This window comes from Clarias gariepinus, chromosome 24, assembly GCF_024256425.1.
Source record: "Clarias gariepinus isolate MV-2021 ecotype Netherlands chromosome 24, CGAR_prim_01v2, whole genome shotgun sequence".
NCBI lineage: Eukaryota > Metazoa > Chordata > Actinopteri > Siluriformes > Clariidae > Clarias > Clarias gariepinus.
This window is the reverse complement of record NC_071123.1, coordinates 18,236,444-18,257,479: the sequence shown is the minus strand read 5'-3', so window position 1 is coordinate 18,257,479 and position 21,036 is coordinate 18,236,444. Positions and strand designations below refer to the sequence as shown.

Here is a 21,036-nt window from a genome sequence, read left to right as displayed (position 1 = left end):
CTGCTCCTGTCTGCTCTAGGGGCGCCGGATAAGGGCTGACTCTGCGTTCTGACCCTGACCTCTTTTAAAAAATGCTGGCATATGTGAAGAATAGAGAATTTCACTGTGCAGGAATGTACAGTATATGTGACAAACAAAGGCTGAACTTATTTATTTTAATTCTGTGATCTTGCTTGCGTTAATTATTTTGCTTTTGTTTTTGTAAAGCTCCTTAAATACGATCTGCACTTGTTCTTTTTATTTAAATATATTATTATTTTTTCCTTCTGTTTGTTTTATTGGTATTTCTTTTTTTTTTTTTTTTTTTTGCTTGTTTTCTGTGCTGTTTTGTTTATTTTTGTTTGTTTGTTTTCGGTGCTGTTTTGTTTGCTTTTGTTTGTTTTCTGCCCTTTTTTTATTTATTAATTTCTTTGATTTGCCTACTTTTGTCCCGATTTTGTTTTGTGTGTTTTTTGCTGTAGTGTTTTAGATTCTTTGTTTGTGGTTGTATTTTAAATTTTATTCTAATATGTTTCTTATGTTTTGTTTTGTTCCGCAAGCTTGTTTATTGTTTATTATGCTACTATCCTAGCTACTGGATGTTGGAAATGTCCTTCAGGGTCAATAAAGTATCCATCCATCCATCCATCCATTCATTCATCCATCCATCTATGCGTTTGCACCCGAGCTCCTGTCCCATAGGAAATCACAAACACGCAACATGTTTACCAATGATAGAGAACTTGACACCACTGTGGACCGTTATGTGCGCTAGTTCGGTTGTGTGGGTGTGGAGGTTGTGTCAGTGCGGGACCTCTCTCTTATCAAGAGAGCAAAGTACAAAGAGACAGACTAAATCATGTGAACAAGCTTTGAACCGCAGCAATGTCCACAGTGAGAGGAGATCTGAACCGAACAGGTAAATACACCCCCTCCTCTCTCTCTCTCTCTCTCTCTCTCTACATTGTCATCAACTTCTCATCATTGTCTGCCCTCCCACTCTGTCTCTCTATCTCTCTCAGGATTTCTCCATTTCTCTTTTCTGTCTGTCTCTCCTACTCTTTCACTTTTTTCACTCTTATTGCCTCACTTTTCATCCAGGTTCATTTCATATGGTTTCAACCATACTCTGTCTCTTCTTTGATTAAAAAAAAAAAAATCTTTTAGAACAAAAGCAAGATCAAGAAACCATTTTTCTGATTTTTTTTTCATTTTTTTTTTTCAATTTTAATAAGATTTTTTTTTTTTTTTTTACTGAATGCAAGTGCGGTGTGCTATCTGTCTGGTGTATTACCTAATATATTGCTGAAATGCATTGCACAAGGTGAGAAGTTCAATCACGCTGACAGAAATGATAAAATACTTGGTCAGAGGTCAGTCTGATGAAACAATCGCACTGTGAAGTCACATACAGTCGTACACAAGTGCACGGAATGAATTAGGAATACATCATGTCTGTTTAAAAAAAAGGTTGATTACCATAGCTATAGCTACTCTAGCTACAAAATTTAACAACATTTAACCAATGCTTGTCATCCGTGGAGCTTCATCAGTCCTGACACAGGACTAGCCTTCTCGTCTTTGGGTTTCTTTGTGTTTATTAATAGATATCCTTTGTCAGTTGATGCAGCTGACAAGATGCAGGAGAACGGAGAAAAATCTAAATGGAAATTATTTCTGGAGGACATCAGTGTCTTACACTTGGTGCTGGCCTTCTTGTTTATGGGTGAGATGCCTCCAACACACACACACACACACACACACACAATAATTTATGTAAGGAATCAAATGCATGGTGTAATGAAGATGAGTGTAATTATTTAAGCTGATGGTTTTGTGTGTAGGTTTGTCAGGGCTGATTTTGATGGTTTATCTGATGTTTACGTCACTGTGGCTGATTCCCATTCTCTACTTCACCTGGCTGATATTGGACTGGGACACACCTCAGAAAGGTTTTTCATAATTACACACACACACATACGCACACACACACAATCACTTCGGTTTTGCACAAAAACGTAAACATAAAAGGCTCTTCACCAAAAAAGTCATTGTTTTTAGAAACAAATTAACACTTTTTCAGCAAATGTCGTGTATCACAGTGTAATAGAACTGAGACCATGCTGTAAATTAAAGGTCTGATATTGCTTATAATATTTCTCATGCTCTTCAACAATCTTTGTAATGAGAAAAAAAAAAAACACCTTTTCCTTGATCTAATTTGCTGCCATTATGTGCAACTTTGGAAGGTGGAATTATAGCTTTCTTACAAAACCACAAATGTTACACGTTTGTCACAATTTCCACAAAATATTCTTCCATGTGTTTTTTTTAACACCTTTCTGACATAAAGACAACATTGTCAAAATATTCAGTTTGACAACAAAAATGCAGTTTTTCTTAAAACCTCAACAATAGAATTCTCTCATTTTACTGTCAAATGGTTCCATTTTTTTTTACATTTCTAGTTTAAACTGCAAATGGTTTTATTCTTGTTTATATAAACTGTTTATTTTTGTTTAGAAATCTTCATCTTCTAAAACTATGCTTCATATGCATCACTGCAGATGATCTAACCTCATGTGAATTTGAGTACATTTCCATGTTTTAACCAGGTGGAAGAAGAAGTGAGTTTGTGAGGCGCTGGTGTGTGTGGAAACATTTTAAAGACTACTTCCCAGTAAAGGTAATTTTAAGCTGGCCTCTATTTCAACCCAGAGACATAATTATCATCACTGTAGAGGCTGTTATTGTACATTCAAGTGTTCACAGTTTCATTATCCCTGGGAGAGCCAAGGGTTTGAGTCGACATATTTGTAGATATCAGACCCAGAATGCAGCTTTTGAACGAGAAAAAAAAGGAAATATACATATTGGTTAAAAATTATAATAATAAGCCGTGATCACTTGTAACATGTTTTTATTTCTCTCTCTCTTTCTTCTATTCTTTCAGTTAGTGAAGACAGGGGAGCTGAATCCCAGTAGGAACTATATTATGGGATGCCATCCGCACGGCATCATGAGCATGGGCGCCGTGTCCTGCTTCAGCACCGAGCCTGGTGGGTTTGCACAGGCGTTCCCGGGAATACGCTCCTCTCTGGCCATGCTTGCTGGCGTATTCCGCATGCCGTTCGTCAGAGAGTACAGCATGTTAGCAGGTCAGTGTGTTCGTGAGCTCATGCTAGAATTCAAATTTTGTTTAATATAAAGTGCATGGAAGATACCATACTATATACAACATTTATTAACATGCATTTATACATAAAACTAGAGTCGTGCTACAATTAAGTATGATGTATAAGGTCTATAATCATGAAATAATGTGAAATAAACATTATTGTACACACCCATTTATCATCATGTGATATACAGAGACAATGTGAGAGACAATCGCATATTACTGCATCCTTAACTGAATTAGTGTTCTGGTATGAAAACCACAAGTATGAGTTGGAAACTCCAAAGCTGGTAAAAAGTGTTTCTGCGAAGCACGTGCAGCAAATTCGATTTCAGTTTAATAAACGTTTTATTACAGTTACTTTCAGTTTGCAGCCGTTTTATTTTCAATAAACATGAGTTTCATAAATATAAATAACAGTTTTTCACTAATGGAGTCAAAGAACCAAACAAAAAAAAAGGACTCTCTCTCTCTCTCTCTCTCTCTCTCTCAGGCTTGTTGCCGGTCAATAAGCAGAGTCTCGAGTACATACTGAGGCAATCCGGTGTGGGCAACGCTGTGGTCATTATCATCGGAGGAGCTGAGGAGTCACTGTTATCTGCTCCTGGAGTGAACACTGTGGTTATGAAGCAGAGGAAAGGCTTTGTTCGTCTTGCTTTGGAAAACGGGTGAGGAGAGAAAATGCCAGCTCACAAAGAAACCGTGATCATTTTAATGACTGCAACACTTATTTTAATCATACCATCGTTTGGCTTTTTTTTGTAAAACCTAGTACTGTATAGCTAGTCCCCAACTTACGAACGAGTTTCATTCCGGGAGCACATTCAACTAAACGAGTCTTATACGTCTTTTACACGGATATGCATTCCCGGGATGGGAATCATTTTGTCTTAGAGCGAATGTCCCTATAAGAAATAATGGAAACTTAGATAATTCGTTCCACAGTACAAAGTGTGTTGTCTTTGTGCCCTTGAATTGCAAGGGGAATGCTGGGTGATATTTTATTAGCTGTTTTCAAATTTCTTGGACTGTAAACTCTGTTTCGTTGAGAATTTTACGAAATTAGGGTTATTTACCATTGGGACAGTTTTACAGGACAGCCATTTTGTATCATCGTGTTTCCGGACTGATTCATTGGAAGCATCCCCATATGCACACACACCATATACTTTAGACATTCTATACATTCACTTACACACTGAAAATAATAACTGTAAATATTGGCAGTGTCTATTTTCTGTACAATACATCTGAGCTACTTCTGTGATTTTTCTGTATTTGTTCGTATTTGCAGAAATTCATAACACTGATGTTTGTAAGTTGGGGACTACCTGTACTGTCCATAACATTAAAACCACCTGGGTTTTTGATTTTTCCTTGCGCTGACGGCTTTGGTCCCTTGGGGTGCAGCTCCATGGGGTCTCTGGAAGTTTGCTGTGATGTTTGAAACAAGGATGTTGCCAGCATATCCCACAGGTGCTACGGGTTTTGGGCCTTTGTGTATAAGACTTGTTTGTATAATGTATCTCATGGGTGCTTGATTGGATCTGGGTTTTAAAGTTCAGATTGCTAACTTGGGTTCTTTGCCTGCTGGGTCCCATGTGCAATGTGCAGTGGTGCACTGGGTGTTCTGGTGCCTTTCTATTGTGGCCAGTGTTGACTTTTTTTTTTTGTTGTTGCTGTATTGGGTTTTCTTAGGGATTGGTATAAACGTGCTGGCGTTTGTTCCTCATGGGCATGGGTGAGCCTTGGTCGACCATGATCCTGTTACCAGTACCAGCTTGTGGTGGTATTTGTGTCATGGCTGATTGGTGTATAAATGTGTAATCAGTGTCATATTTGTATTTCACCACACCCCTATTGCCAAACTATTAGTTACTCATCCATAATAAAAGAACATGATGGAATATCACTGTTGAAATCAGAGTTATCTCTTCAAGACACACCTTCTTTCTTTGTCTTAAGTAAGGAATAAAACACCCTGTGATCATTTTCCTATAACGGCACATTTTTTTACATATAATATGCAATAGTACGTGAACATTAAATAAGTTTGTGTTGGGTTTTTCAGGGCTGACCTGGTTCCAGTGTACTCGTTCGGTGAGAACGAGCTCTTCCCGCAGGTGCTGCTGTCCGAGGGCAGCATAGGCCGCAAACTTCAGGCTCTGTTTAAGCAAGTGATGGGTTTTGCGCCATGTCTCTTCACTGGGGGGCGCTGTCTGATCCTGCCTTACAGGAGACCCATCACCACTGTGGGTGAGTACAACACTTCAGCTCATAGATCTACTCTATCCTCAATGACCATTCTGTTTTGTTCATTCTTAGTCATCTCCCTCTTTTGTTACTGTCATTACTGCAATAATCACTCTTGCTCTTTCTGTTTTAGTTGGAAGCCCCATCTCTGTGCCTCATGTACGCAACCCACCCGAACCGCAGGTGGAGCACTATCACAACCTCTACATGGAGTCCCTGTCCAAACTCTTCCACACACACAAAACCAGCTGCGGACTGGCAGAAACACACGAGCTACGCATCATCTAAACAATACACACAAACATGCTAAGTACTTGTTGCATTCGGTAGGCAGGTGTCAGGGGTATAATCTCCAAAAAGGGCCCATCTGTGTGTGCAGGCTTTGGTTCCAGCCGAGCAGAAGCCACACCTGTTTAATTAGTTGTTTTTGGCTTTCAATACACACATGCCCTCTCTGGAGAAGATTGGACACTGCTATCCAAAGGGACTCAGGACTACATTTTTATAGTTGTAACCAAATTACAAATGTATGATAGTGTACAGCTTTGTATTAATTTACAGATAATGAAATTTGTTTAAATCATTGAATTATGGTGGTCATGAAAGCAATTTTAAAAATGATCTAACCACAAGAAATGGTGAAATGTATTAAAATATTAATTTAGTTTACAAAAAGAAAAAAAACTACATTTTCTAACGATCTTAATTTATGCGCAAGATGACTTCCAGGGCTTAATGCTACTATATCTGTACTTAATTAAAAACCAGGGACTTTTGTAGATTTATCATTAGTTGTACAGTGATTCTGTTGACATGCAGTATATACATTTGATAAATGCACTATGAAGTATTGCAACATACTAACATTAAATACTATTTTAACTCCAAAGACTGAGCATGAGAACAAAGATGTGCACCGAGATTTAGGTTTTATGTTCATGTTTAAAAGTTTAAACATACTTACAGTATGTGTGGCAACACTAGTTACCTGCTCTGATTTGGACTCTGATTGTTCTACACTGACTGTATCCAGGTAAATGCACTGACCTGAAACTTATTTTTGTTCCAAAACAAAAAAAGAATAAGGTGAGGTTATGATCTGTTTGGTTGGTAAAGAAAAGTGAAAAAAAGATGCTTACATTTGCATGTGTATGTAATCCCGACTAGACCACCCGTGGTGTTTTTATACCCAGGAATATAAAGTAAGAATAAATAAATCAAGTGAAATAACAAAAATATGTAGGATCCAGCTGGCTCGAATAGATCAAAGACAGAGACTTGAAAAGAAAAAAACGATTACAGCGGATTACACGCACACAAACAGTCAAAGAGAAAATAAAGGAGAAAAAAAAGAAAGAAAAAAGTCCAGTAACCTATTGCACATACTGTACATCATACAACACAATAGGGCAGAATAGTCTTAAAACATGCTATACATCATTGGTTCAAAACAGCGACACCCAGCTGTTGGAAACAGTCCAATATAAAACAGGTGTACGAAAAAGCAGGCTGCACCTGAAACGCAATATATATATATATATATATATATATATATATATATATATATATATATATTTAAAAATGATTTCTCCCTTTTCTATAAACAAACAAACAACCAAACAAACCAAATAGAAAACCTTACCTTCTAAGTGAAATTCTTAGACTATAATAAACTGTATTGTACCGGCAGTCGTCACACGCACATAATGTACTTTCAAACATATAATAATGACAAACATATTTAGACTATGACTTGCGGCTATACGAAGAACAGATAGATCATACAACCCAACAGAAAAAAAGGAAAGGAAGAGAGAAACCAATATTACTGCATAAAAAACAGGAACACATGCAAAAGGAGCCGTACGCTAGTAAAACACACTTTTTATCAGGCCATACAGCGCGTCTCAATCACTAAGTGCGCTCAATTTCCTGACGCCACTCAGTACCAATAGGCATGTCTTCCCATGAGACATACATGAGAGAAAAAAAAACAACGATCTTAACCTCTTCCTATTATTTTTGGTGTCATTTTGACCCAATAATTGACTTTTTTTTTTTGCTTCATATTCAGTGACTTTTCCTAATTTAATTGGAATAACTGGTATATAATAAATTAACATGATGAAGTGTTTTTAAAATAAACTGAAGTGTTTTTAACGTCCTGTACACATGTTGTACGCATCGGTGTTCTTTGGGGTCAATTTGACGCCGGGCAGTTTTAGCTGTATAATTTTTTTTTTTTAATAAATAAATATTCATTTGTTTTGGTTGTTTTGGATGATATTTTAGTCACTATAACATGCAATTTAAAAATATTTAAAAAGCTTATAACCTAACATACCCATAACTTTACTAGTGCGAGAACTACTGATAACTCACACGATGTGGGGGAGGGGAAAACATTATCCTCGAGTTTTGACATTTCCTACTTTGTTGGGGTGGGAAAATATGATTCCTGTGAAGATTATTGATAGTTCACCCAACATAGGGGTGGAGCAAACGTATAAAAGCTTATAAAGCTTATGTATACCCTTTCTTCACAATCCAGGTCCCCACCTGACTATGGATGAATGCCTGGTTGTCAAATACAGTATCAAAATATGGCGCACAGTCCAGCTATGCCTGGAATATGCCATTGAACCCTGGTTAATCCCCTGGGGAAGCACCTGAAAACAATCAAGGCATAAGGGTGGTCCTTGACATGGCTAAAGGACTGAATGGTCTTAATATTACCTGTGATATATATTGTTTACATTGGGTAAAGTTCTAAAGAGGAAGGTTACCATGATGGGAACAGTGAGAAAAAAAAAACAAGCTGAAGGTCCCGCTGAGTTGCTTGTGATGAAGAACAGGAAGGTAGAATCTTCAATGTTTGCCTTTACTAAGAGAGCCACTATTGTCTCCAATTGCCTCAAGAGAGTGAAAATGTCCTGCTGATGAGCACCATGCACAACGATGTTGTCCTGAGCACCAGAGAAGACAGAAAACCACAAATGGTCTTGGACTACAACGAAAGGTTGATAACTTGGAAAAGGCCACAGCCAAATACAGCTTCATGACTGTCTGTTGGCCCCTTGTAACGTTCTTCATTAATTTGAGGACCTACAAGGTTTTTGTCATAGGAAGACAAATAAACAAGGACTGGAACAGCAGAAAACTGAGTTGAAGGAGGATTTTGTTGGAAAAACTGGGTTACATGTAGGTAAAATCTCATTTCGAGAGAAGATATGGAAGAAGAATGCATGCACTCTCTGCACATACGTAATGTGTACAGTAGCACAGACGATAATGGTAATGATTATTTTACAAATAAAATTCTTCTAATTTTCTTTTAATTGTGCTTGTTTTTCCTGGGGTCAAATTGACACAGAACATAATACATGTTACTATTTTTGATAACAAAATAGTTTTTTATTCCAGATGTTATAAATAACAAAAATATGTATTTAGAATAATAATATAAACACCGAAAACATTGAAAAGATATCTATCTCCAACTTTAGGTCAATCAGTGATATTTTAAGGCTGATCTGCATATTTCTTCATAATCACGTAACACGTATTCTGGATGTCAAACATCGCAAAAATTTCTAAAACCTTAGTGACAAAGGGTGATTTCCTTACAAAGTAAAGTTCAGACTTTGATACATTTGTTGGACATTTACAAGATTCAGTACAATTGACATAAAACAAATCAATTCAGTGCCAAAATGTCTGAACAAACTGTCAGAACAAACTCCAAACAGAAAAAAAAATTTCCTCTATTTTTACAGAAAAACTTTCTATGAGGGAACCAAACATTATAACAAACAGAAATATAATCAAGAAAAAAATCTCACAATTGAACCATGATAAATGTTTTTCAATTAATACGGATACATTAAAATCCACAGATAGACTTGTATATCATCATTATACCTGTGGCTCTTGGTGGTGATCTCTCGTCCTATACAGAATTCACTTTCAAACCAATTTACAACTCAATAAACTACTTAATTATCAACATGGTTGTATTTGGGCTGAACCACTACTTTTATACAAATGATAGTGCTTGTTTTCGAAGCCTCACCTCCTCCTCCCTTGAAATGGTCACGTCTGGTCTTCTATCTCCGCTTTTCTTAAGCATTACAACAAAAACACAAAAGCATTAAAAAGGTAAAGGCAAACCATCTGCTATGAGATCTCACATGTGAACAAATACCAAAACATTATTGTGGAAATGTTATTTCTGTTAATGATTCAGCATAGTATGTACAGTAGTAACATGGAGTGACCAAACATACTTCATATACACAATCATATCTCATTATAATAATTACAACAGACATCATTCAGGGTTGCAACATTCCTTAGCAGGAAAATGTCTGAAAACCTTCCTTGTTCAAGTTAAGACTATATGCAGAACGTGGGCTTTTTGAGTTTTGTTGTGCATGTACTGTATATATACACTAAAGATACACACACTAAAATCAAAGGCTATAGAGGTTTACGTATTATTACCCATCACTCCATCAGTACAGGTCATTGTCTTTCCTTTAAGAAATGTCATCACCTATACACTGGAGGAACCAAGAGGGAGACTAGACAATGGCTGTTTAAACATTCTCATATAATTAGAATGACTTTTTTCTTTCCTGGGACAGTCCAACAGCCATGGACACCACATTAGTGATGTCTCTGTGTGCATTGTTACAGACCTGCCTAACCTGAGCCTCATCAATCAGCTTAAAATGTTAGTTTGTATAATCACTGTCCAATCAGTTGGTTATTCCAAAATCACCCCTGACTAAGCCTAGGATTTACCCCAAAACAAGCCACAAAACTTGAACATGGAACAACAATCCCTGGGAATGATTGTTTATCACAAACATATGAAGTAAACTGCACTGATGCTCACTTGGGATTAAGCCCTTTCCTCACTTTGTTGTTTTTGGCTTTGGATCATTATGAATTCACAAATGATATTGACCTGTTGATAGTCTTACAGTAAGATAGTGTCTTAACAGGGAACGTCACAATGACTCATAGTGACAGTAGCTTGCTGGCATGGGTTAGAAATTTTTGTGTGTACTCAGTTCAGCCTTTTATGACCCTTGTATGAATTATGCTTAACGACCTTTTTATGACTTACATGTGTATTTTATACATACTCACACACACACATACACACACACACTGTGCAAAAGTACACACTGTGCAAAAGTCTTAGGCATCATATTATATACAGTAACAACATCTGTACTGAAGATATGTTTATTATGTCTGCATTATTATAAATAATTATGAATGATGTAAAATTCTCCAATGTTATCCTGGGGCCCTGATGCAACTAACTTTAGAATCAGCTATGCAGAGGCTTGAAATTTTGCCACAACAGCTCTTTAGAGAAGTTTCTTTTATACAGAAAGAAATCTTTGGTTATGGCACGTTCCCAAGAATAATAATAATATTATTATTATTATTATATCAATAATAATAATAATAATAATAATAATAATAATTCATAATAATAATAATAATAATAATAATAATAATAATAATAATAATAATATGTAATTAGGTGTAAGTGAATTTCTGCGTGTTTATTAATTACATGTGGACTCTAGGGCATACAGTCTTACTTGCGACTTTGTTTTTCATAATTTGTTTTTGTTTTTCATAATTTGTTTACGTGTGATCACATGGTATACTACTCCCTTAATCACATATGTAAATCTTATGGACATATGTGCAACATATCCTTGTATTACTTTACTTTACTAAACTTTATTGCCTTAAAGATAAGGCCAGACGCTGGAAATCTGCACATCTTTACAGTTATTTCTTTATAATAATGTTTTAATGCACTGCCCAGGCAAATGTTTTTTTTTTTATTACTGTGTGCATGATATTATTTAAATGAAAAATGAAAGAAAATGATCAAATGTATTGTCCAAACTATAGTAATTATTATAGCCTAGTGCATATTTAAAAGGCTGAAAGAGAGCTTTTAGTAGCCTATTAGGCCACATAATGTGCATTCACATTTAGTGAGAAAGAGAAAGAAAGAGAGAGAGAGAGAGAGGGGGAGAGAGAGTACCTATACTATATAAACTATAATTAATAGACAATTTGATATAAAAAGCTATCATATTATTTCTCTGCTATAGCCAGTGGAAATCTGGCTCCCTCTGCTGAGTATTCATCCTATAGCTTCATCCTAGGTGTTTTTTTTCCTCTTCCTTAAATTGCTCACTTGTGTTCTGGCACTTTAACCAGTCAGCTTACTTCATTCGATTGTATAGATTTTATTATGTAGGGAATAAAACACTTTCAGATTATCCGTTATTAGAAAATATCAATGAGTGATTGGTGTGAGGCAGCCTGACATCAACCATGTGTATTTTTACCTCCCTGAAGTTGAGTTCTAATAAACAAACATTCCCATTTTTTAAATTCATCATAGAAAGTTGATAAGATAAAAATGTATAATATCAGGCTCCAGGTCCCTGTGTCCCTATAAAGTGATATAGAAGATAAGTGAGATAGTTACATTTAACAAATTTCTCTAATATTTTATAATAACCGTTCTGTTTTTCTCCATTTTTGTTGTATATTAATGTTGTAAAGATCTTACGTTGTTGTTTTTAAAGAAGAAGAACCAAGAACCAAGACTTTCGCTGTGCAGTAATGTATATATGATGAAGAAAAAGCTAAACATATTTATTTTTATTCTGCTTTCTGATTTTCTGGTTCTGTAAAGCTGCTTAAATACAATCTGCACTGGAACATAACACGGAAAGTATTTCATGTTCTTTTGTCTTTTGTTTTGTTAGTCAGTAAGTCAATGTAGTTCTTGTGCCCTGTGTGTGTGTGTGTGTGTATGTGTGTGTGTGTGTGTGTAGTTCTGCTTTTATTCAGTTCCGTTTTCACTTCTGTTTGTATATTAGTTGTTCTGTTTTTTTAATTAGCATTTTCTCTTTCTGTCTGTTTTATTGGTATTTTGTTTGTTTCTTTCTATGTGCTGTTTTGTTTTGCTTTAGTTTGTTTGTTTTCTGATTGGCCTACTTTTGTCTTGATTTTATTTTGTGTGTTTTATGCAGTAGTGTTTTAGATTCTTTCCAATTTCTATTATGTTTCATGTTTCTTCTGTTTGGTATTGTTCTGCAAGCTTGTTTATCTATCTATCTATCTATCTATCTATCTATCTATCTATCTATCTATCTATCTTGCAATTTGCTGCATTATATTGTCATGTACATACAGTTGGTCACTTTTCGAAATTCCCTCCACTGTTTGGCCACGCCCACGCCCGTGGCCACGCCCACATCCCTGCGACTTCCTTTTCCTTTTTTGACCAGTGCAGACTATTCGGCAGGCGTTTTCACCCGACCGCCTGTCCTGAGGGAGATCACGGACCCACAGCATGTCTACTAACGACGGGAAGCCGTTGAGAAGACAGCATGACGCCGCCGTGGATCGTCACGCGCGCTAGTTGGGCTGCGCGTGCTCCTTATCAGGAGATCAAAGTGCAGAGAGACGCGCTGAACCGGCTGAACCGGCTGTGAAGCGCAGCGATGTCCACAGTGAGAGGAGACCCGAGCGGAACAGGTACAGTGAATACACCTCTCTCTCTCTCTCTCTCTCTCTCTCTCTCTACATTGTCATCAACTTTTCAACTCACCCACTCTGTCTCTCTGTCTCTCTCAGGATGTCTCCATTTCTCTCTTCTGTCTCTCTCTCTCTCTCCTACTCTTTCGCTCTTTTCACTCCTGTTGCCTCACTTTTTCTCCATGGTTTATTTCATTGTCTCAACCATTCTCCGTCTGTCCTTTGACTTAAAAATAAATCTAATGGTAAAAGTATAATCAAAGCAAGATCAAGAAACCCTTTTACTTTTTTCTGAACCCCCCCCCCTCCCCCCTGTTTAATTTCAGTAAGATTTTCTTTTTTTCACTGAATGCAAGTGCAGTATGCTATCTGTCGGGTGTATTACCTAATATCTTGCTCAAACATGCTGGCAGAAATGATAAAATACTTGGTCAAGGGTCAGTCTGATGAATCAATCGCACTATGAAGTCACGTACTGTAACCAGAGCCGAATAGTAACCGAGTACATTTACTTGAGTACAGTACTTAAGTACAATTTTGGGGGATCTATACTTTACTTGAGTATCATTTTCGGGGAGTACTGATGACTTTACTCAAGTACATCTGAGAGGCGAATATTGTACTCTTTACTCCGCTACATTTCCATCCATAAGCGAGAGTACCCGTTACTTCTTTTAAAAAAAAAAGGAAAAACAAAAAATCTCAGAAACGCGATTGGATTGTGCAGGCGCCATTGATTGGGACAGCCTATCAGCAATCACCTTCAGCTTTCCGCCAAAGTCAACTCCATGGTCAGATAATGATTTAGACAAGAGACGAAACCATGGACTAAACAATGGATGAAGACGCAGCAGGTCCATCCCGGGAATGTGCCGACCCGTGGCCCCACCTCGCCAAACTATTTCAACTTTCTGAACAAGTTAATGATAGTTTTCGCTTCAAGTGTTTGCTGTGTTTACCAAAACAGAACTTCATCACCGCCTACAACAATGTCAAGGTGCGTACATTGAAATAAACTTCCTTACATTTCTAAGCTAGATTCTAGCTACAGAAAAGTGCACTAAATGATTGGCTAGCTGCGATAATGCAGCTTTTTACATTCCCGGTTAGGTTTGGGTAGTCGAAGCCACGTACACCCGCCGATTCGCCAGCTGTAGCTAGCCACTCAGATGTACTCTATGTAGGACGTTTCTGTACATGAATGTGAGCACTGTAGCAGTAGTAATGTTAAATTTTGAAAATGTACTCTTGATGCTCAAGTACTTTTTAAAAACAAGTACCTTTACTTAAGTAAAGATCTAATTGTAGAACTTTTCCTTGTACTTGAGTAAAATTTAGCAAGTTGTATCTGTACTTTTACTCTAATAATGAACCTGTGTACTCTGTCCGCCTCTGACAGTAACAACATTTAAGAAATGTAGGTGATCTAATGTATACAACTAATGTAAAAAGGCTAGTATTGCTTAGATTTGCAAAAGCTAATGGTGCAAACTGTATGTCACAATCAAAGCCATCGTTTGGCTCAGTAACACCATTTGTAGATAATCCGTTTCAGAAATCCTGTACAATACAGTTGCGTAACGTTGATCTGTTTCCCAACTACGGCTTTAAACGCGGTCACTTATGACCTAGTGAGACAAATAGTTTTAAGAAGTCAACCATAGCGTTTCATCAGTCCTGACACAGGACTAGCCTTCTCGTCTTTGGGTTTCTTTGTGTTTATTAATAGATATTCCTTGTCTGTTGCTGCAGCTGAAGAGATGGAGAAGGATGGAGGAAAATCCAAATGGAAATTATTTCTTGAGGACATCAGTGTCCTACACCTGGTACTGACCTTCTTGTTTATGGGTGAGATACCTCCAACACACACACACACACAGTTATTTATGTAGGAATAAAATGCACGGTGTAATGATTTTACATGCATGGTGCATGGTGAATAATTATTTACGTTAACGTTTTTTTTTGTGTGTGTGTGTGTAGGTTTGTCAGGGCTGATTTTGATGGTTTATCTGATGTTTACGTCACTTTGGCTGATTCCCACTTTCTACTTCACCTGGCTGATTTTGGACTGGGACACACCTCAGAGAGGTTATACCCCCTTATGCGCACACAATCACTTTACAAAAACACAAAATAAGAATGTTAGATGAAAAACGTGTTTGTTTCGAAAGTACTGAACGTGTGAACGTCTTGATTGCAGAAGCATGTCAGTTCCTAAAAAAGTACAAATAGAGTTATTTATTTATTTATTCATTATGTTCACAGAGAAGTAATAATGTCCATCTGTATGTTCATGTACTGTATGAGGACACTTTTAATGTAATGTAGCTCTGCTCCAAAAAGTAACTGTTTTTAGAAACATTAACAGTTTGACAGCAAAACATGAAAAATGTTTTCCTTATTTTAGCAAATGATTCTTCTTTGACACACGAGGTTGTCTATAACAAAATATTTAATTTGAAAACTCCTAAAAACATCTTGCCCGCATTTTCACACAAAACCGTCACATAATAAGTGAAGCGAAGTTCCTTACTGCGCAACATAGCGGCTGCTATTGAGTGGTTAAGTCTAATGCGCTAAAGTGGTAATAGTTTAATGGGCATTATGTCTTTCATACATTGTGTACATTGTGTGCGAGCCTCATTTATTCGTTATATACTTAACAAAACTATGTGCAGTACTGTCGCGTAAGCACTGTATGGAAACGGAGAAATAACATTATAAAGCTTTAGATATGCATGAGCGATTTGTGTAAAAGAGACATGAGATGCACTAGTAACAGTAAGGATAAGGGTGCGATTTGATATTGCTTATAAAATTTTTCATGATCTCAACACATTTTCTTTGATCTAATTTGCTGCCACGGTGTGGCAATTGTAGAGGGTGGACTTATAACTTTTTAAAAAATCACACAAATGTAACAGTGTTGTAGTAATTTTGACAAAATATTTTGCCATTTCTGCTTTTTAACATCTTTCTGATGCAAAGACAACAAAAATGCAGGATTTTCTCAGAACTTCAACAATGGAGTTATCTCATTTTGCTGTCAAACTGTTTAATTCTTTTTACATTTTTAGTATAAACTGCAAATGGTCATCTTCTTTTGGCATGTTTAAATCAACTGTTTATTTCCATTTAGAAATCGTCATCTAATAAGACTAAGATGCTTCATATGCATCACTGCAGATGATCTTATCTCATTACAAAAGAGTACGACTGACCACACTGAGTACATTTCTGTGTTTTAACCAGGTGGCAGAAGAAGTGAGTTTGTTAGGAGCTGGAGAGTGTGGACACATTTTAAAGACTACTTCCCAGTAAAGGTAATTTTGAGCTGGCCTTTATTCATTCATTTATTTGTTCACAGCGTTGTGTGTGTGTTTGTGTATGTGTGTGAAGCTAAAGTTAGAGGGGAGGAGGAATCAGCCCCTCTCCCCCTTTTCATCTTATAAAGTAAATCTTTTCTCCTTTCTTTTTTGAGTTTCACACACACATACATTGGCGGAAAGACTGTTTTAACAGAAAAATTAGCAAGATACATCGCTAATAACACTCGCGTAAGGGGAATACTAACTGTGTTTCTGTGTAGAGCAGAGAGAGAGTGTGTGAGTGTTTGTAGGTGAAAGGAGGAGGGGTAGGTAGGGGGGTGTAAAGGCGAGAGTGTGTGTGTGAAGGGGCACTGTGTCAAATTAGACGCGCACACACAACGGCATGCTGACCCAGGGAGAAAGAGAGAAAAAAATTATCTTTAACCTCTCTCATGGGACTTTATTTTGCTTTACGCGCGCGCACACACGTGTGTTTTAATAAACAGTACACGCGCGCTGGGGAGAAGATTACCCACAATTCCGCAGCGCAAGAGAGAAAAAACATTGGCTCAGTTGTGACGCTCGGCGTCAAAACAAGAAGCGCATGTGTAATACATGATACTCGGTAGTCGTAAACCAAGACTTGTTCATTTTTCAAGTCAAAATTTATTAAAAATCTTTGCTTATCTTGCGGAACACTCGCAAACTACGTTTCTTGCCATCCGAGGTTTCACTGTAATTACCACTTGTAACGTAGCTTTCATTCCTCTCTCTTTCTTCTATTCTTTTAGTTAGTGAAGACAGGGGAGCTGAATCCCAGTAAGAACTATATTATGGGATGCCATCCGCACGGCATCATGAGCATGGGCGCCTTCTCCTGCTTCAGCACCGAGCCTGGTGGGTTTGCGCAGGCGTTCCCGGGAATACGCTCCTCTCTGGCCATGCTTGCTGGCGTATTCCGCATGCCGTTCGTCAGAGAGTACAGCATGGTCACAGGTCAGTGTGTTCGTGCGCTCATGCTAGAATTCAAATTTGTGGTCACGATGAAAATGATATGATGAGATGTATGGGAGTTAAGATTAATTAAAAGTAGCTATACTACAGTATATACAGCATAGGTAATGTAAGGGAATTATTTTATATGAAAGTTATTTCTACTCTCTTACTCTCTCCCATAGATCTGATATTAATGTGTTAAATCTTCCCTGCTGCTCTCATGCTTATCTCATTGTGTGTGTGTTTGACTGAACCTCAAAGCTTTTCGAAGCACAGCGGACAGACAGAGCAACTCGCTTATTCAGCTACACAACTTTAAAACTTTACATGTAAACACACATGTGTACTTAAAACTAGAGTCGTGCTACATTTAGGTATGATGTAGAAGGTCTAATATCATAAAAAAATGTGAAAAACACTAATAAACACACTCAGTAGTTACTGTGAGAGACAATCGCATATTACTGCATCCTTAACTGAATTAGTGTTCTGGTATAAAAAACCACAAGTATGAGTTGGAAACTCCAAAGCTGGTAAAAAGTGTTTTTGCACAGCACGTGCAGCAAATTTGATTTCAGTTTAATAAACGTTTTATTACAGTTACTTCCAGTGTGCAGTCGTTTTATTTTCAATAAACATGAGTTTCATAAATAAAAATAACTGTTTCCCACTAACAGATTCAAGGAAACAAAAAAGGACTAACAAATCTCTCTCTCTCACAGGCTTGTTGCCGGTCAATAAGCAGAGTCTCGAGTACATACTGAGTCGAGCCGGTGTGGGCAACGCTGTGGTCATTATCATCGGAGGAGCTGAGGAGTCACTGGCATCTGCTCCTGGAGTGAACACTGTGGTTATGAAGCAGAGGAAAGGCTTTGTTCGTCTTGCTTTGGAAAACGGGTGAGGAGAGAAAATGCCAGCTCACAAAGAAACCGTGATCGCTTTAATGACTGGAACACATCTACTAATCACTAACTCATCGTCTATACCGCTTTACCCTGTATTCAGGAGGGGGCCTGGAGCTTATCCCAGGTGACGTCGGGCACAAGGCAGGGTAAACTGGACAGGGCGACAATCAATTGCAGGGCACACACATACTGTACACACACTCATTCACACACTACAGGAAATTTTGGGAAAACCACTTAGCCTAATGTGCAGGTCTTTGGACTGTTGGAGGAAACCGGAGTACCCGGAGGAAACCCACCAAGCACGGGGAGAAAACGCAAACTTCATGCACACAGAGAGGCAAATCGAACCTGGCCAGGAATCGAGCCGATGGTGGTGCAAGCTGACAGTGCCGACCGCTACACCAGCGTGCCACCTCATTAATTAATAATAACATAATTTTGCTTCTGTAAAAACTGTTACTGTAAAGTGGTGTACATGACATTAAACCACCTGGGTTTTTATCGGTTCCTCTTGTGCCACCCGCTCTGACGTGACGTGCTGTAGTGTCTGGAACAATGAAGTTTCCAGCAGATCCTTCGGGTGCTGTGGGTTGTGGATCTGATCCAATGTATCCCATGGGTGCTTAATCAGAAAGGGATTTAGGGTTTGGAGTCCATGTTTGCTGACTTGGGTTCTTTGCCTGCTGGGTCCTGTGTGCAGTGGTGCACTGGGTGTTCTGGTGCCATTCTACTGTGGCCAGCAATGACTTTTTTTGTGTATTTGCGCTGTATTGGCTTTTCTGTGGGAGTGGTTTAGACCTGCTGGCCTTTGGTCTCCACGGGAATGGGTGAGGCTTGGTTGCCCATGAGCCCCATGAGTCACCAGTTTGCTGATGCATAGTTGGTGATCAGAGTTGTTCAGTTCACCTTGCGGTGGAACTTGTGTCATGGCTGATGGTGTATAACTATAATATATAGTGTATAACTTTGTCACTACTTGTATTTCATCATACCTTAAGTACCAAACTGATCATAAACCAATTAGTTACTCATCCATAATAAAACAGCAATGACAGCATATCCCTGTTTGGACAGCAAAAGATCTGATAAAAAGTTATCCAGGAATAATTGAATGATTATTTTTCTAGCACACCTTCACGTTTCATTCTTTACACATAATATGCTAATGCTTCTACATGAAATAAGTTTGTGTTGGGTTTTTCAGGGCTGACCTGGTTCCAGTGTACTCGTTTGGTGAGAACGAGCTCTTCCCGCAGGTGCTGCTGTCCGAGGGCAGCATAGGCCGCAGGCTTCAGGCTCTGTTTAAGCGAGTGATGGGTTTTGCGCCGTGTCTCTTCACTGGGGGGCGCTGTCTGATCCTGCCTTACAGGAGACCCATCACCACTGTGGGTGAGTGTAACACCTCAGCTTATACATCTGCTCTAACTTGAATGGCCACTCTGGTTTTGCTAATTCTTAGTCATCTCCTTCTATTGTTACTGTCATTTTTGGAATCATAATCACTCTTGCTCTTTCTGTTTTAGTTGGAAGCCCCATCTCTGTGCCTCATGTACGCAACCCATCCGAACAGCAGGTGGAGCACTATCACAACCTCTACATGGAGTCCCTGTCCAAACTCTTCCACACACACAAAACCAGCTGCGGACTGGCAGAAACACACGAGCTACGCATTATCTGAACACATCCATACACAAACACACATACAGGCTAAATACTTGTTGCATTTGGTATGCAGTTGCCAGGGTGTCCAATCTTCTCCGGAAAGGGCGTGTGTGTGGTTTTCGTTCCATCCATGCACTCCAAGTCACACCTGATCTATTGAAAGCCAAGAACGACTAATTAAACAGGTGTTGCTTCTGCTTGTTTGGAATGGAACCATGCTGGCATGCACGCACACACACACACCCCTTTCTTCTTACACACACACACAGAACAACATTTTTATAGCTGTAACCAAATTGCACATGTATGATAGTGTAAAGCTTTGTATTATTTTACAGAGAATGCCAAATGTCTTTTTAAAACATAGAATTATGCTGGTCATAAAGGCAAATTTAAAATAATCTAGCCACAAGGAAATGTGAAATATTTTAAAATGTTAACTTTGTTTACAAAAATAATTTTCCTATTTATCTTGAATGATGTGGGCTAAATGGTATATCGGTAGTGAAGCTAAAAACAGGGTAGCCGGACATTTTATGAATTTGTAGATAATTTTTTCAAATCTAACTTCTTGCCTATGTATTTTAATGTAATAAATGTGAAAATGACTGTTTCAGTAGGTTTATACACTGATTCTGTTCACATGCACTATATATATATATACATTTTATGAATGCACGACTTAAATACGAGTTGTATTCATTATTGTACCATACTGAGATCACTTACTGTTTAAACCCTACAGGCTGAGCTTTGAGAACAAAGATGTACACTAAGATATTGTTTAAACGTTTAAACATATGTATGGAAACACCAGTCCCCTAGACAAAATAAATTATCATGGACACATTTTTTAGGGATTTATTGTAGGTATTTACCACGATAAAATACTCAGGCACGTTCCTACACTGTCTATCCAGGTATTCTCTGACCTGAAAATTATTCTTTTTTCCACAATAAAAAAAAAAAAAAAAAGTCTGGAGTTATGATCTGTTTGGTTGGTAAAGAAAAGTGGAAGAGCTGCTTGTAAAGATGCTCACATCTGCATGCTTACATTGTCTTGCGTGTAATGTTATGAGAACACAAACAAGCATCGTTTTACAGCATTTATTGACATCAGAGTTGTTTCAGCAACAGTAAAAGCAGAGGTCATTAG

The 21,036-nt window shown here is 37.9% G+C and overlaps 2 protein-coding genes across 4 annotated transcripts; both read left to right on the top strand.

Annotated features, from left to right (window-relative positions):
* Positions 1-839: 839 nt before the first annotated feature.
* On the top strand, positions 840-6,898 carry mogat3b (monoacylglycerol O-acyltransferase 3b). 2 transcript variants are annotated; one of them, XM_053485620.1, is made up of 8 exons: positions 840-898; positions 1,601-1,705; positions 1,824-1,931; positions 2,595-2,665; positions 2,933-3,137; positions 3,651-3,825; positions 5,229-5,413; positions 5,544-6,898. In XM_053485620.1, the coding sequence occupies exons 1-8, from the start codon at positions 865-867 to the stop codon at positions 5,696-5,698; spliced, it is 1,038 nt and encodes a 345-aa protein (XP_053341595.1). In that variant the 5' UTR covers positions 840-864; the 3' UTR covers positions 5,699-6,898. The 2 variants fall into 2 exon arrangements, with proteins under 2 accessions (XP_053341595.1, XP_053341596.1); XM_053485621.1 differs by lacking the exon at positions 840-898 and adding an exon at positions 1,230-1,303.
* Positions 6,899-12,748: 5,850 nt separating this feature from the next.
* Positions 12,749-20,493, top strand: LOC128512588 (diacylglycerol O-acyltransferase 2-like). 2 transcript variants are annotated; one of them, XM_053485933.1, is made up of 8 exons: positions 12,749-13,003; positions 14,756-14,851; positions 14,987-15,094; positions 16,259-16,329; positions 17,106-17,310; positions 18,033-18,207; positions 19,423-19,607; positions 19,742-20,493. In XM_053485933.1, the coding sequence occupies exons 1-8, from the start codon at positions 12,970-12,972 to the stop codon at positions 19,894-19,896; spliced, it is 1,029 nt and encodes a 342-aa protein (XP_053341908.1). In that variant the 5' UTR covers positions 12,749-12,969; the 3' UTR covers positions 19,897-20,493. The 2 variants fall into 2 exon arrangements, with proteins under 2 accessions (XP_053341908.1, XP_053341906.1); XM_053485931.1 differs by having other exon boundaries at positions 14,753-14,851.
* The last annotated feature ends 543 nt before the right edge of the window (positions 20,494-21,036 follow it).